This window comes from Galleria mellonella, unplaced genomic scaffold, assembly GCF_026898425.1.
Source record: "Galleria mellonella isolate WM207_F2 unplaced genomic scaffold, CSIRO_AGI_GalMel_v1 utg35, whole genome shotgun sequence".
Classification (NCBI taxonomy): Eukaryota; Metazoa; Arthropoda; class Insecta; order Lepidoptera; family Pyralidae; genus Galleria; species Galleria mellonella.
In genome coordinates, this window is record NW_026442082.1 from 6,610,001 (window position 1) to 6,628,197 (window position 18,197).

The following is an 18,197-nucleotide window of genomic DNA, read 5'->3' on the forward strand; positions in this document are numbered from 1 at the left end:
CGCCTCCGCCTTCGACGCGGGCCACACGCTCGTGCACCTCGCCATCTGTGGCGCTCACACACACACACACACACACACATACACGAGCTGCCGCTGCTCGACCGCGCCTCCGCCTTCGACGCGGGCCACACGCTCGTGCACCTCGCCATCAGGTGCGCGCACACACACACACACACACACACACACACACACACACACACACACACACACACACACACACACACACACACACATACACGAGCTGCCGCTGCTCGACCGCGCCTCCGCCTTCGACGCGGGCCACACGCTCGTGCACCTCGCCATCAGGTGCGCACACACACACACACACACACACATACACGAGCTGCCGCTGCTCGACCGCGCCTCCGCCTTCGACGCGGGCCACACGCTCGTGCACCTCGCCATCAGGTGCGCACACACACACACACACACACACACACACACACACACACACACACACACACACACACACACACACACACACACACATACACGAGCTGCCGCTGCTCGACCGCGCCTCCGCCTTCGACGCGGGCCACACGCTCAAACACTATTGCAGTTGTGAAAAAAGTGGCCACGTCGCTTTTTTAAAAAGTACTTTTTACACAGGGTGAAAAATCTACATTTATTAAGATTTTTTTTGTATGAAAAATTTTATAAAATTTGAGATACGAAATTCTATCATTATGGAAACGTATGTGTATAATATGTACTATATTCCCTTAAAGGGAATGCAGATAATTTGGAAACACCTTATATATTTTGCAGTGTTATGGTATAACTTTATTATCATAAAATAATAAATTTTTTGGTAAAGTGCAGAGTTCAAATTTGACAAAAATAATTTAGTCGGAGCTCTATTACTACTATTATTAGTTGTAATTCTTTATTTTAATTTAATTCCTTCAAATTGTTCTATTTCTTTCCATACTGTATATTTATGTTAAAGTACATGCTATAAATACCTTGAACAAGCACGTGCACATTAATATTGCATTATATTTAATGTTTGTTACAATATGTTTGGTACAATATCTCGTCCTATAAATAAATAATTAAATAAATTTCAGATTTCAAAGACAAGAAATTTTAGCAAGTTTACTGTCTCGAATATCAGGGGGTGGCTCTGGCCTAAAAAGATCTCCATCGTATATAGGTAAGTAGTAGTTTATTACATTCAGCGTAATTAGAGTGAAGGACTAAATAGTACTGAATATTAATAAAATACTGAACGTATTCAGCGCCAGATTTGGCGTCGGCGATACGGCGACACATGGCGAGCTGTATCCGGGTGAAGAAGGGCAGCTTTCCGTGCCGGTATATCAACGAGTTCTGCACTTTCTCTTTGCCTGCAGGTACGAGTTACTGATTTTCTTTTTATATCGCTGAAACTCTTCATAGCTCTATTGGAGGATGTTTTTAAAGTTTTGAACTGGAAAAGATATGGAACAAATATCAAAGGAGAGAATACATCATTTGCATTTGATTTATTGATGATGTAGTTAGTCATGGCGGAATTCCTGGAGGATTGAAATAGTATGCTTAATGACCTCAATGGTGCTTCTGAACAAGTAGGACATGAACTTGGATAAGACTAAAATTATGTTTAACGTCCATGTCACATCTATACCGGTTACGATTGAGAGCACTACGCTCGAAGTCGTCAACGAGAATGTATGTTATAACATTACTCTTTGTCTTTGGGTATGATTTCGGAATGAAATTGTATTATGACATGAGTTGCACGAAAGTCGTATGAAGGTTAGGTTTGGAGACATGTTATAGTCGTAACTCGTGGAGGGTGTCGAGTTTTCCTTATTCTGGTATCTTGCGTTTCTATTTCTAGGCGCACTCTTTCATTTTTCGAGGTTAAAAAGAGTTGTAAAGTAGTGATATGTGGCGGTGGCCCCGCAGAGATCGAGGAGCTGCCGGCGGCGATCCAGGAGCAGCTGTTCTCGGAGGTGCTGGACCGGGAGGCGCAGCAGACGCTGGAGGCGGAGCCGGCGGTGATCAACTGGAGTGGCGAGCTGACGGAGCGGCTGGGGTCGCGGCTGTACGCGCTGTGGAACCGGTCGGCGGGCGACTGCCTGCCGGACGCGGTGAGCCAGGCGGCGTACGGCGTGGCGGACCGGCAGCACTCGCTGCGCGGCGCGCTGGCGGCGCTGCTGGCGGGCGGTGCTGGCGGGTGGGGCGGGCTGTACGAGCGGTGGGCGGCGTGGGAGCGCGCGCAGGCGGCGCGGCTGCAGTACGCGCCCGACGAGGCGCAGCTGCGCGCCGAGTGGGCGCGCCTGGCCGCCGCCGCCGCGCGCCCCGGCGCCGCGCTGCGCCAGCTGCACGTGTTCGCGCTCGCGCACCTGCTGCGCCGCCCGCTGCTCGTGCTCGGCGTCGACCTGGTCGCCTCGCACCGCGGCGACGCGCTCGGCTACGCGCGCTTCAGGGGTATGCACACAAAACCTGACCGAAACTAAACAAAGCCAAATTAGGTCCAAACCAAACTTAACAACGCTTCATTAAATTTAACATAATTTGTCTAGACTTAACCTAATTTAGCTAAACTTGACCAAACTTAGCTAAATTCGTTGAAACATGACTAAACTGATCAAATTTTGCCCAATCCGATAAAACTTGACTAAACTTAGCCATACTGTCACATGTTAGCCATACATATGTATTTATAGTACATTACTGCAGCGGCCGGCAAGAGAGGCATTGATGGACGAACGTGTGAATGTGGGCCGAGGGGAACCCGAGGCACACATACGTGAGTCCATCAATGCGTAGTTGCGGCCAAGGCTAGTATAGTACTTTTCTCAAATAATGCGCGGAAATTATTCAAATTCACGTAATGTTTCATTAAAATTGTGCATTTTAGCATTGAATAAATGACCCAAAGCGTTGTAGGCTTCACTTTCTTGGCGAGTTCGCCGAAATAAGCCAGAAAAACATTTTCGGATAAGGATTTCGATTTTCTTTCATTCTTCCATTGAACAAAATTTTCATAGATTTTCAAATATTTTTCTTTACATTTTGGCGGCAACAAGTTTTCTACTACGACTCTTGCACTCATTACACTCATTGTCTTCACTTGAACTCATTTTGTCAAATACAAAAGTATTTAAAACCAATGACGAAGTTGATGAACAACTAATAACAATAGTTTTTTACGCGCCAAAGTATTTTTTTTTTTTTTCACTAAACAGCTTTCTATGTGCAAGCCAGTTCGAAATTTAAATTAAACCTTTGATAAGTTACCTCTTTGATCGCCATGTTGCGGAGTAGAAGATCGTTCCATTTTTAAATTACACGACAAATATGATTTTACATAGTAATTTATTTGGCCGCTAAACACGACAGATATGGATTTTCATACAACTATTGCCGGCCGCTGCTCGACCAGTACCGCAAGTTCGATTTATCTCGAAGAAGGTTGTCAAAATAATGCTCAAATTTCCAAGCATGTTTGAGAAAAATAAATTTAATTAAGTATACTCCAATTTGTTAAAATTTGGTTTAGTGGGTCAAATCAAGATTCGTTTGCCTTAGTTTTTAATTGAAATCGAATTTGATTAGCCGATTTTAATCCAATTTAGCCAAATTTGGTTAAGTTTGATTCAGTTTGATCACTCAAATCCAGTTTAGTATAATTAATCTCAGGTCAAGTTTGACCAAAATAGACCATGTTTAAGGAAGGGTGATCTAGTTTGTTTTAGATTTTATTTAACATTGAACTTTAATTTATTTTTTATAAGTAACAATCTCAAATATTTTGAAAGTCTTTTTTGCCAGATTGAATGAAATATTTTTACCTTCAAATATTTTCGTTCAAAAATAATTTTAAGGCGCATTAAGTAGTAGGCGAGGGCTATCAGTTTGCACGAGGTATGTAACGCGGTGTGCGGTGTGCGTGTGGCAGGCGTGTACCTGCCGCTGCTGTGGGAGCCCGAGGCGTGCTCGAAGTCGCCGCTGTGCCTGGGCTACACGCGCGGACACTTCTCCGCGCTCGTGCCCATGGAGCCCTACTCGCCGCGCCACCACTACATCTGCCGGTACCTGCATACTGTAGCTCACCAATTATATTTTGTTTGTTTCAACCGTGAAGCAGTTGTGTTTGCATGCCTGTGTTTCGGTTTGAAGGGTGGGATATGGCGTGAATTTACTGAGTACAGTGGAATAACACCTGAGTGTTCACGAATGGCAACGCATAGAGGGTATCATGGGCGAAACAGTATACTCTGTTATGTCCATGGTACTGCTCATGTCTACAGGCGACGGTTACCACTTTCCATCAGGTGGGCCGTCAGCTTGATTGCCATTCTAAGTTGAGTAAAAATATATATATATATATATATGTTTCAACATTATCTTATTAAATATTCCAAAATAGATTACAATAGTAAACTTATTTAAATACAAGTATAAACAATTACAAGAAATAATCACAATGAGAAAACAATGGGCGACCTTGTCGCTAAGAGCGATCTCTTCCAGGCAACCTTTAGATGGGATTACTCTTAACTATATGGCACAGAGGTAGCAAACAAATATACTAAAATAAGATAAGGCCGCCTTTTGTATCACTTCTCATTAATATTTACTGCATTTAATTTTTTTTTTTTTTTTTTAAGAGACAAGAAGACAATCGTGTAATGGTATTTTGTAACATTTAATTGCAGTGATCAGCAAGAGGAGCACGAGGACATAACGTACCTGCCGCTCACCGACTCCCAGGGCAAGTTGTTGCCGGTACATTTCTTGACATGCGACGAGGTGAGTGCTTCATGTCCACGTCCAGCCACGTACGGAATAGACGGTACTCCTTCGTATACGAATACGAGGTGATTACCAGTAGCTATATGAGAAATGTGAAGTGACAATGTGCTGGTTACATAGCTCGAAGAAGCGATAACCGATAGAGGAGGAAGGTTCTTGAATGGCGACTACGTACCGGTAAACGCAGTGTAGGACGACCCCCCCCCCCCCCCCCTAGATGGAGTGACGACCTGAAATGTGTTGCAGGGAGTCGATGGATGCATGGTTCAAGACCGTTGTTTATGGCAGTCTATGAGGAGGGAGGAGGGAAGCTTATGTCCAGCAATAGACGGATAGTGGCTGAAATGAATGAATGAATATAAGGAGTAACCAATACCACTACCACTACAGCGTTAAAAGGGCGACGAAGAGCATTGATTTACGCAATAATTATGATGTTTAGCTCAAATTATTTTTTATCTTTTAGCAGTTTAAGTTCGATTATAGAACATCTTTGCCATTTTTGGTTTTTATTTATGTATAGAAAGGGTAAGATGTAGGTGACAATGAGCAATGTGTGTTAGTGGTGAGTGTGGTGAGCGTGTATTTGACGTGACGAGTAGTGTGGTGAGCGTGGTGAGCGTGTCGAGCGTGGCGAGTGTGTGGCGGCGGCGCGTGACGCGAGCGTGTGCCGCAGATGGAGAACGCGGAGGACGTGATGCGGCGCTGGCTGTCGGTATGCGTGTATTTGACGTGACGAGTAGTGTGGTGAGCGTGGCGAGTGTGTGGCGGCGGCGCGTGACGCGAGCGTGTGCCGCAGATGGAGAACGCGGAGGACGTGATGCGGCGCTGGCTGTCGGTATGCGTGTATTTGACGTGACGAGTAGTGTGGTGAGCGTGGCGAGTGTGTGGCGGCGGCGCGTGACGCGAGCGTGTGCCGCAGATGGAGAACGCGGAGGACGTGATGCGGCGCTGGCTGTCGGTATGCGTGTATTTGACGTGACGAGTAGTGTGGTGAGCGTGGCGAGTGTGTGGCGGCGGGGCGTGCCGCTAGGGTGTGCCGCAGATGGAGAACGCGGAGGACGTGATGCGGCGCTGGCTGTCGGTATGCGTGTATTTGACGTGACGAGTGGAGAGCGTGGCGAGTGTGTGGCGGCGGCGCGTGACGCGAGCGTGTGCCGCAGATGGAGAACGCGGAGGACGTGATGCGGCGCTGGCTGTCGGTATGCGTGTATTTGACGTGACGAGTAGTGTGGTGAGCGTGGCGAGTGTGTGGCGGCGGCGCGTGACGCGAGCGTTTGCCGCAGATGGAGAACGCGGAGGACGTGATGCGGCGCTGGCTGTCGGCGTGCGTGACGAGCGACGGGCTGCTGGCCGCGCGGCAGCAGCTGCACGCGCGCCCGCTGCTGCAGGCGCAGATGCTCGAGGAGTGGCTCAACCACTACCGCCGCCTCGCGTCAGTATACACCTACCCACCCGCACACACTACAAACGTGATTGGCCGACTACAAATGAGCACAGGGTTGTGCCAGTTGCGAATTTAGATTTTTACTCAAACATCACATATTTTTTCTCCAAATCAACATAATTTTCAGGATTTTTACACTTGTCACAAAGTAGAATAATTTTTCATTGCCATATGCCACAATATTAATTAATTTATTTTAAAAAACCAACAGTGGTTTACAAATATAATTAACAAACATTTTATAACAAAGTAGTGTGGCCAATAACAGGTTTTTCTAAATTAAATTCTGTAGATTATGTAGTTGATAATTGTTAAAAATAAACAAATCCAATAGGCAGGCAACCGTTCATCAGTCATCATCAAAAGTCACAATAATATTTTTACACATACGCAACAGATATATACATTCAAAAATAAATATATACATACACATGCACCAATACACAAACATAATCATCACGAAGATAGGTCATTTCTTTTCTTTCTACTTTTCTCTCTCTACGAGTACTTTTTTCCGTTACGTACCTTCAATCATATTTTCTACTGTAATCGTGTAAATTTCTCCAAGCCCATTTTTCTATTCTCAGAAATTTCTCCAAAATTTCGTTCTAAAATTAGAAAAACTTTTGCCCAAAAATTGCGAAAAAATAATCATGCACCGCCGTATAGTATATATATGAAGTGTGGATGTGTCCGCAGGCAGCAGACGCGCGGGCCGTTCCCGCCGCGGCTGGCGGCCGCCGCGGACTTCTCCAGCGACGCCGACAGCGACGAGGAGTGACCGCGGCGCCGCCCACCACTCCGCACTACCGGCCACCTAACCGATTACCGACCATCAATAAGTTTAACAAAATAAACGAAACGAAAGGAATAATATTAATTTAATATTATGACGGATATTTGAGTTTAGTTAATTGTCATGTTGCTCACTATTACGAATTCGGGGGTCATTTTACTTATAGTTGAATTTATTTATACAACTTATTGAATTGCAATAATATTATTATATTTTATAATTGAGTAGGGAAAACTACGCGCTTATGTATCGAACACTATTCACGCTCAGCTACTGTCGCGCTCGACAAGCTCCGCACCAGGGATAGCGCCGGGAACTTCCTTTCGCGTGTCTTCCGTCTCATTCGCACTCTAGTCTGTGAGGTAATGATCAAACAATATATACTTAGGTAGGCTTATACAAAAGCATTCTTTCTTTTCATTATTTTTATTTTCAGCCTGTTATTAATGTATTAATTTTTTTTACACAACACTACATAAAGTATAAGTACAAGACAACAAAAGACAAGTTCTGGTTTATTGGCATCAATTTGGTGTTCACTTTGCAAACTGCAGTCAGGCGAGAGCTTCTCGAGCGCGACCAATACGGCAACGAGCCGATGTATGACGTCGGCCGTTGCCCCTGTGGTGTTCACTTGGAATGTTTACTGCGACACTAGCTGATACTCGTATTTGCTGATCTTTATATAATGTATAGTAAGTATTCTATACAAAAAAAAAAAAAAAATAGAGCCTGGAACGCGGGACAAAATGCTATTGGACTCATCTAATTGTATCGTTGTTCCGACAGTACAAATAAGTATATCTCATCATGGTCACAGCCTTCACAGTAACGCTTTTAAACACTTCACTACAATCTGTGGTCTCGCATAGACAATAATTTTTTTTTAAATATTTCGGCAAAGGAATAAGTGTGAACGTTTATGAGGTGCATAAATAATTGTTTTATTCGTACTATCCTCCTGCAATTGTTACTAATCACTTGTAGTTGTTCACACCGGGTATCCGTTACCACCAAACGAATGTTCAAACGCTACATGTCGGACTCAAACCAAGTAAATTTATATTAATGGCTTTGAATCTGTATTCGCTAGATGTAGTATAAGACATGTTAGTGCTTTTTGTTTTATTCGACTAGCATAGAATGTGACTTTCATGGAACTTGGAAAACAAAAGTTTAACAATATTAATATAAAAAAAAAGAGTCTATAAAAGTTGTTTACGACAGTGTACAGAGAGTATAAGGTTATAATATTTATTACATAATTTTGGTTTATATTGTTGTATATACAAATGATTGATTTGCAAAATAATTCTCTACATGTATAGATCTGTGCTGCATTGCTTAGTGCGCACGCGCGTGAGCAGGGCGCATTGTTTGCCTCGGCGTCTCTAGGGGTTTACAAAATTTGCAGTTTAGGTACTGGTTTTACTAAGTGCTGTGCGGCTCGTCGGCTGCGGGCCGGTGTGCACTTGTACTTATTGAACGTTTTAGAAAAATGACATGTTCTCAGCAAGCAAGGGCGAGCACTATTTTTATTCATATAACTTTGGTGAAAATCAAATAATAATCAGAATTACGATGGGTAGGTAAGGATGTGCGCAGACGGTTCTGAGGATGCGTAATTTGTTATCATGAAAATCGACTTTAGCTTCTTGAGCACAAGACTCATATTGGTGTAACGTAACTAGCGATGGAGTTGTAGGTGTGAAGCATTGACGAGAAGTTCGTGCGTTGCCAATCTCTTCGCCTCCATATGGTTGGTCTGCGCCGACCTACGAGCTGCTGCTGAACCGTCGTAGTAGCTCGCCGGCGCCGTGCGGACGAGAGACGCGCCGCACTGGCCGTGTTCAGCAGGCGGAGAGGTGAGAGGTGCGCCCGAACTCGACTTCCTATCATTATAGTTCCACACTAGTTTGCAGAGCGACCGAGGCTTGTTACATTAGAGTGCGCGCATAGCGGAACGGTGATTTCAGTATTACTGTCCTAACATTGAATTACTGAATTGCCTCTGAGAAGCTTGGTTTAATCTATTAATAAAATTTTTAAGCCAATTAGAATGTTTTTGTTTACCTTTGTCCTAAATTGTGTAAATAATTTAGTGGGTAACGCCGCCACGGATCACAGCGCGTAATAGCTAACACCCGAGATACATTAAAATTATGTACCTATTCTATTACCTACTAATATTAATCAATAAAGCACTTATTTTATGAAGTTGTTCGATGCTAGTTTTATTTCTCTGTTTGTCGTTTGACCTCTTGTAAACAACGCACGCTTGATAACTTAGTTATAGAGGGGGGAAAGGGATTGTTAGTAATGGAGTTTGACAGCCCCATTGCTAGCAATATGCCCTATTAGGTCGACCTCCACGTGGTTCCCCCTGGAAACCATCGTGAACAATTCTTGTTGAATTCGTCACGATGGACTAACTGACCTACTTCATCCTCATCTATCATCCTTCACTGGTGTCCCGCCGGTGTATACCGATAGTGCGGGTGGGGTTACCATTCCATTATCACCCATTAAAAAAGATTCACCTTTGAGATCTTCATACTACAATAATTGACAACTGTTGTGATCTTTATGATATGTTATTTCCAATCATTCAGCTGTGTAAAGTGTGATCAAATAAGAAATCCGTACGAATATTAGAAATGTAAATTAACAAAAGTAAAATTAAACTTTATCCCACAGCGAAAAAAAAAACAGATTACGTATGTGACAAAACCAGTTATTTTAATTTTAAAAAGTTAACTATTAAACCGATTTTGATATAATTCCTATGAGACCAATCTGTAAGTATAAGTTTCAGGTAATGATTTTACAAAGTTGGTTTAGAACTGGCAGAGTTGTGAGGTAACAAACATAAAAAAAAAATAGAACCAAATTGAGAACGTCTTCGTTTTTGAAGTCGTCCGTGTACGCGTAGGAACATCTGCTCTACATATTCAAACTCATTGAACCGTTCGTGTAGGTTACGAGTTGCATGCTAGATATAAGTATATACATATCCATAAAACGTTCACCATCTTTCGATAGTCGGGTAATAAGGGAATTTTTAATTGAAAGCTCTACTCGCCACCTCTGTATTAAATAACTAATAATAAAATATTGTATTCAACAAAGTTTAATTGTAACAAAATCAGTTAGTTTCATTTAAAAACTAAATTACTGAACCGATTTTGATAAAATTTCTATGGGACCAATCTGTAAGTAAATATATCCTTTTAATAGATGAAAGAGAATTACCCCAATCAGTTTACGTGTTTACAGTCTTCCAAGTGTCAGCTCATATAAGCGGCAATTCCAGACAATTAGTTGAATTTAGAATGGCGCCAATCAATGAAAGCTAGCGTTAAAGATGTCGGCTTTTACATAGATCACAACTCAGTTGGTTGTTGCTATTCTACGCACCTTATACCGCTTTAGGAACTTTCCGCCTACCGCTACAAAAATTAGTTTTGTTCACACACGTAATTTTCGCTATTATTGATTATGCTGATGCATGTTAGCCAGATCTCAATGAAGATCTTCTCGATAAGCTGGACCGCCTCCTCAACCAAGTCATATTTATCTGCAAACATACCTTTCTACCGGTCTCTGTTAAAAGTGTACCCGGATCGTCAACGCAGAAATCTTAGGGCTCCTGCACCTTCTTTATTTTTCTACGAAATCCGCAGTCTCTAAACTTTTTTTTATAATACACGGTGCAAAAGAGCATGCGGCTCACCTGATGGTAAGTGACTATCGCCGCCCATGATCACTCGCAACACCAGAAGCATTACAAGTGTGCTGCCGGCCTTTTAAAAAGGAATATGCTCTTTTCTTGAAGGCTATGATGTATCGGTGCGAAAATACTGCTGCTGGAAGTTGATTCTAAAAAGTGTTTTTTTTTTATGGGTGAAAATGGTATGGTAATCCCGTCTGCGCTGACGGTATACGCTTGCGGAGCTCCAGTGAAGGGTGATAGATGAGAATGAATACAGGCCGATTAGCCCGTCATGATGAATTTATCAGGAATTAACCATGATAGTTTTCAGGGAGAACCGCGAGGAGGTCGACCTGGGTGGGTATATTGCTAGCAATGGGATTCTCAGCCTCCATTACTTACAATCCCTTTCCCCCCTCTAAAAAGTGGTTGTACGTAGAAGAAAGTGCCTTAAAAAACGCACGTTGGAAGACCGCCATCATTCAAATTATTTAAGTAGCAAAATTCAGCTTTATTTGGCGGGCGCTGTGAAAACTATTCATAATAATTTTCTGATAAAATAATGTACTACATGTTTATAGTACTTATCACTGCCCACAAAAAATCCGCGAGTCTGTATATGTAACTCATCTATTACACTTAAAATAACCATTTTTTTTTTCAAATTAAAACAGTTACGCGTAGTATTAAAAATTATGACATTCACATCGTGATATTAATCCTTATCTAATGAAATAATTTTATAATCAAGTTTGATTATATAAAAGTATATAGTAGATTTTTTTCGTAAAATTTATGAAAAACTTCGAAGAGAGTGAACAGCCTTACGCTTAATATTGCTCCAAGTTAGGAGTGTTACTTGAAGCAATATTAAGCGTAAGGCTGTTCACTCACTACGTTCATCACACCTATTCGTATCCAAGTAAAGTACTAAGTAAAAATACCAATTTAACTTTTTATCTAACCGTCCAAAGTCGGGGTGGGTCACTAGTCATTGATAAAAATAAAATTATGTGAATGCATTTATATCTAAAAAATTGAAATCGGAACGCACAGGTACGCCCGCAATTTACCTACTCGCTCTTCGCTCTAGCTCCCTCACACGCGCGCGCCCCCCTCATCGGTCGTCTTGACTGACAGTTGATTTTGTTGGTTGGTTGTCTTGCTTGCCTTGCTTTGCCTGCGGCGAAAAAATAGGAGCGCCGTGTATTGGAATTTTTTGTTTTCATTTGAATTATAAAATAGTAAATTGACTTTAAAAGACTGTGAAGTGCAATATGTGTTAAAATGATAATTGAAATGAGATCCTGATCAATTTGTTTGATTAGCGAGCACAGTAAAGCAGTTGAACATAATGGGTGAGTATACCGGCTAGTGGTTTTCAAATATTTTATACAATTATTACGGTATGTCTGTGTTTCAGTGAGTAATTTTAAAAAAGTCAGAGTAAATAGTTCTATATCTTTAATAAATAAAAAGCGCACTTTCTAACGCCACCTTGTTTATTGGTGCAATTATTGATTTTTCTCATGCGTCGCCTGTTCCAATATTGAGCTTAAAATATTATCTTTTTTTCATCATTTTATGAAAGAAGTGAAGAATTTCATAATAAAACATAAAATAGCGCTTTTAGTAATTTCCTTTATTTTTTTACAATAGTACAAGGTAGCATTTGCATATTCTTTATCAACAATAACTTGTACTATTCATACAGTAGGTTATATGTGCGTTGTTATTAGATAATTTGCGTTAAATGATTAGCAGAGGTTTGCTAGGTAATTATATCACAGTGGTCTCTAATCAGCGTGTCCTTGCTCACAGCTTGCTTACGTCTAAGTTTGTCCATTCATTGTATTTAGACTCTAAAACAAATTGGACAATAAATAGAACAGATTTTTATTTACTCTTGCTTTTTATATGTAGACGTAATTGTTATCTATTTTTATTTATTGAAATATAAAACACCCAATAAACTATGTGAAATTACAATTGTTTATTCATGCAGTAGTTTTGTTTTTATATAATTAGTTTGTCAAAAAAAATCAAGATACTTATATTTTATCAAAATTTAATTGTGTGTACCTCACTATATAAGATTCAAGATGCATAAGAGTAAGTTATAAATGCAAGCTGGCTATTTATAAAAAAAAAAATATTATTTTTTTATAAATAGTTATTCTGCAATGTGACTTATTATAATTTATCACCTATTGGAATCTACTCATTTATTAGTAAAATTTAGAGTGTCGCTCTCAACAATACAGACTGAGAGAATCAAGATTGTCTGTTCAGAGTCTGGCAATGTCTGAATTGTTTGTCAATTTCATAAATGACTTAACAGTTTTAAATGTGCTTTTTGTAGCAATCTGATACATTAATCATACATCTAACATTGAATTCTTCAAGGCCAAATTTCAATGGAAGATTTACATTTAATGAATCTTTGATTAACATTTTAGTTAGGTATGAGAGCTTGTTAATTAATTATTTAAAAATATTGCTTGTATATACAGAGTTCTTAAGAAAAGAAGAGTACAAAGACGGACTTATCTGATAAAAATAGTGAATTGGTGGAGACAAAAAAAAATTATATATATATATATATATATAAGTACAGTTTCTTTAATACATACATATCTTATAATAATTGTTTCAATGTCAGTGCACTTATCACTTCATTATCAGCAAATTTAAGTGCTTTTATGCCAGCATTATATATATACAAAGAGATATTAATTCCATTAAAGTGACATCAGCGAATTAATACTAAATTAATTTGAATGTACTCATTATTATAATTCCAGATTGTAAGTTGTCTGAGCCTTTTTAACTATTTATATATATATATATTTATATATATATATATATATATATATATACACTTATATACATACATACACACACACAGTATGACCCTGCATAACGCGTAGGATATGTTCCATCAAAGTAGAGCATAATGCGAAACAGCCCTAAACGAGGATATTTTTAACAAGTAAATAATGGGGTTAGGGCAGGATTGAAAATTGTATAGGTATTTAATAATTATTATTTCTTACAAAAATAAAAACAATATAAACGAATATATACATATAAAAACAAATAAAATTCCAAGTCGGTCAGATCATTCGGTCTATTCTGTGTTTCCAATTTTCTGCCTTTTTGTCAAGAAGGCATCTAATGTAGTCTGCTTTTTCTTTTTGCGTTCTGTTAGCAGTTGTTGATAAGTGGATAAAGCATCTGTAACACCCCATCTTGCTTTTGAACTCCTGTCAACATTTGGATCATTTTCAACAAATTGGTCCATAATTTCAGTTATAGTGGTCAAACTCCTTTTTACAAACGCCATCAAAAGTTCTGTTTTGCTCTTCTTTGAAATCACTACTATCAATATATTTGTAGCGCACCAAACAAAAAATGCAACTACCCTGTATTGTATATGTTATGTACATATTTGGAAACCTATCGCTGCGAGCAATTTCGGGAATCCCCGGGTTGAAATAAAAGAGCGCTAAACCGAAACAGTGTTAAGCGGGATCTTACTGTTTGTATATATATTCAAGATTTTGCCCTTAACCAATCACTATGAAATTTTGTATTATACAAATTATATGAAATAGAGAAAGAGGCTAATTTTTATCGTTTCGCAAAAGAAAAATTCCCATGAGACAAAATCTTCATCCTTATGGGCAAAATTGTGTTTATCCCAGTAGATGAATACTGTAGTACTTATAAAATAACAAACCGGGCGAGAACATGCCGGGCCTTGATTACAATAGGGTTCGATAGCCGCTGCTATAAACAATAAAATCAAAGATGTTTCGCTAAATTTAGATCGTTAGGTTATTGTGAAGATAGATTCATTATCGGCGAATGAAGGCTCAGCGTTCCTATAGCTTGTTCCTGGATATTCTCTGATCAGTTGTACGAGTTAAAACTACTCAATTGGTCGGCTATATATTTGGGTTTTTAAACCACAGTCGTAGCTATAAAACAACCGGACTCATTTGATGGTAAACCTTTGCTGCATTTTTTGGATGCTCCCAGGTACCAGTAACGCCGATCCTGAAATTATTTTATTAAGTCCTTTTCAAGAGTCCCATATTGTAGTCTCTACGTTAAACTTTGGTAAAAACTTATTCTATAATTTAAATGTTCGTGGGAGTAAATTCCTCCCAGTATGCGATGTTTAGATCTCGGATGTGAGTATAACATATGTACATATATTCCCTAACGATTACCAGCAGTGTGTGTGATTTTATGTCTAAAAGTAATTTCCCCTTTGTATATGAACGAAATCTAATTTATGAGCCTAGGTTTGTAAAATTTCGCATTCAGCACGATCAGCGTTCAAAACAAAGTACTTAATTGAATATAATTCTAATAATCAATTTAATACTCTTATATCATATAGTCAAACTGGAGACAATATATATATATATATATGCTAGCTAATGATTTTTTGATAGATTTATTTGTAGAGATTTGCTATCCTTTGCTAGAATGAGGCATATGATATCCATCCACTCCATAAATAAATGATTGGGCAGCTTATTCAGACGGGTGGAAGGATGTGACAAAGAAAGATAAATATAGGATGTTTATGCATCGACTTCAAGTTTCAACGAGCTTACACCACGTTGGGCTCTACAAGGACTAACGGAGGGACGTCAGTATGTACATAGTACTACATAGGTACCTATTATACAGACAATACCTTCTAGAATAACATATGCTACCAAATATACAATGTTTATGGCTTCGTAAAGTTGTGTCGACTCCAATGTGGGTCAGTTTGGTAATTAATGCAAATGAGCGTGCGCCAGGCTGCCAGACGGCTGCTGAATGATACCTATTACCATTGTAGATATGGTTGAAACCAACATTTAATCCAAATTGTACTTTGAAATTCAATAACACAATACTACTCTCAATAAGTTTTGAAACCGTAAAAAGAACCAAGAGTAACCGGCGAACTTGAATGAGTATAATTAGATTGGTCAATGTACAGTGTTCATTAACACGTAGCGAAAAAAGAGTTCCTTCGTCTAAGTCCTTCGTGTAGTTTTATAACTTGTTCATACTTCGGCGGAACGTGACAAAATGGGAATTGGGTTGAGTAGTCACTAAGAACTAAACGAATAACGATGTAGTTTACATACAAGTATTCCGCTGTGTGTATACTTGCGTAGTGAACTGTATGAACTAATACACTAGACTCGAAATACCCAACGAAAAGAACTATACCTCCGCCGTAGAATAATAAGAGTCGTGACAGGTAATATAAAACACTAAGTTTTTGCCCGCTACTTTGTATGCATGGATTACAGAAGTAGGAAAACCAATTAAATAGACCACTTCTGAATGGCGTATCAAGGTTAACTGCACCAGATTTTAAGTTATATCTTCAGGAACACAACTGTGAAAACCGCATCCAGTTTAGTGAAAACCGCATCCAGTTAAGTGATTACGTGTTGCGGGAATAAATATACAGACCGCCAAAAATTTAAAAAAATATTATTTTGGTTTCAATTGCTCTTGTAAAAATGTATCAATGAGTTTTTCTTAGATATCTCCCGTATGATCTGATATCGTCTAGTTGCAATTTTATTATATGAATAGACAAAAAGATATTTGAAACACCCGGTACTATTTATAGACAATTTTCAATCTTCTCTCTTCTATCGACTCTAAAAAGAAAGAGTTTTTTAATTGGTTGTTTTTTTTTAAGTTTATTACCTCATTACTCCGCCAGTTGTAAACTGAGGGCCTACCTTAAACTGTTCTCCGAAATTTCGGAGCCAAACGAAACACAAATTTGATGTTAACACTACATAATACATGTCATGTTTGGAAATATTACAAATGTTAAAATATCGTACTTTTGTGATAGGATGTATGACGAACGAAATGTTAAACTCCATTTATTGGTCTGATTTTGATATAAACAAAAACAAGAAATTAAATCCGAAAATTCGGAATTTCATTTCATGGTTGACCCGCTGATTTGGAAAATTCTTTTTTTTTCCTAAAGCATGTACTTCCAAATTTATCCTATAGAAATTGTATCAAAGTCGGTTCAGTAATTCAGTTCTAAATCAAAATAACAGATTTTGCCATAGTTGAAGTCGAGTTTTTTTTGTGGAATACAAATTAATTGTTAGTGGAATTGTTATCTCTTGTATAGAGACTCCATAGGAATTAGGCGGCACCTTACTAATAGTTTAGCGAGTTATGATAAAAAAAGTGCCTCGTTTGCGATACAGGTGTTTATCTTATTTTGATTGGTTGCTCGAACCCAATGAAATGATACATACCGTTATAATTGTAGCCTGTGTTTGTGAATTCAGATAGTAACAACCTTATTAGTGTTCTTACTGATGAATTAGACGAACCTCGCTCCAGCAGCCGTGCATACGTGGCTGTGGTTCGGTTGAAGATCTTAGTCCCACGGGCCATAGACCACAGGTGTCAAATTTGTTACAGTTGTTATTAAATTCGTTTGGAGAGTGTTATTGTGATTCGGCATAGAATAGGCCACCCCCTTCCTTTCCCGTGGGTGTGGAGAGACGCCTAAGGGAGGGCGATGGATGGGCAGCAGCGTTCCTCTTAAAATATCTCCAAAGTCTAAATGCGATTGTAAATCCGCCTGCCAAGCGTGGCAACTACTTGCAAAACCCCCCTAAGGGAGAGCCTTATGTTCAGCAGTAGATAGTTAAAGGCTGATATGATGATGATGATTGTGATAATTGCAATAAAACTTTTTTTTATGCAACTTAGAATGGCAAAAAAGCTGACGGCCCACCTGATGGAAAGTGGTAACCATCACCTATAGACATGAACGGTACCATGAACATAACAGGGTATTGTGTCACCCACAATACCCTTCATGCGTTGCCATTCCTGAGGACTCAGGAGTTATTCCTCTGTACTACTGTAAATTCACTGCCATATCCCACCCTTCACCCTCAATCGCGAAGGAGAGCCTCACCGACGATCCACCGTCATTGTGAAAACCACGACCACTCTGCCAAGAGTGTACGACTGAAGAGAGAGAGATCCCACCCTTCAAACCGAAACATAGCCATGCAAACATTACTGCTTCACAGTAGAAATATAAATGGAACAGAGGTGCCCAAGCAAATGACTTTTACTTGGTTAAAAGTTAGTATTGCAGCGTCCATAGGCTACGGTGACGTTTACTATCAGACGAGTTATATGCTTGTTTGCCACCTTTGTGGTATAAAAAATTAATAAGTTGTATTGAAACGGACTATACCCTGTTTTGATATGGGAGCGCTGTCGCAGTGAGGGCGTCAGTGGTGCGGCACGGAGTGGTGTCTGGTGACGGTGTCGGTGCGGGTATCGAATGCATACGCCTGCTCCAGTTACCGGCTACTATTGCACTCTGGGAATTTCTAGTCGGTTGCTTGGCTAGGGCCATATTGAATGAGATTTCAGTGTGCCTTTAAAAT

At 39.7% G+C, this 18,197-nt stretch overlaps 2 protein-coding genes across 2 annotated transcripts in view; both read left to right on the plus strand.

Moving 5' to 3' along the window:
* Positions 1-9,237, plus strand: part of LOC113514490 (ubiquitin thioesterase trabid-like) — a 25,281-nt gene extending 16,044 nt beyond the window's left edge. The window contains exons 9-15 of the mRNA XM_052896839.1: positions 1,071-1,156; positions 1,242-1,355; positions 1,915-2,439; positions 3,914-4,046; positions 4,674-4,767; positions 6,057-6,205; positions 6,917-9,237. Coding sequence (XP_052752799.1) covers positions 1,071-1,156; positions 1,242-1,355; positions 1,915-2,439; positions 3,914-4,046; positions 4,674-4,767; positions 6,057-6,205; positions 6,917-6,998 — 1,183 coding nt within the window. The 3' untranslated portion in view covers positions 6,999-9,237. The remainder of the gene's footprint in view (positions 1-1,070; positions 1,157-1,241; positions 1,356-1,914; positions 2,440-3,913; positions 4,047-4,673; positions 4,768-6,056; positions 6,206-6,916) is intronic.
* A 2,598-nt stretch (positions 9,238-11,835) lies between these two features.
* Positions 11,836-18,197, plus strand: part of LOC113514491 (actin-binding LIM protein 2) — a 97,126-nt gene continuing 90,764 nt past the window's right edge. Inside the window, exon 1 of the mRNA XM_052896893.1 lies at positions 11,836-12,083. Within this exon, the coding sequence (XP_052752853.1) occupies positions 12,080-12,083 (4 nt within the window). The 5' untranslated portion in view covers positions 11,836-12,079. The remainder of the gene's footprint in view (positions 12,084-18,197) is intronic.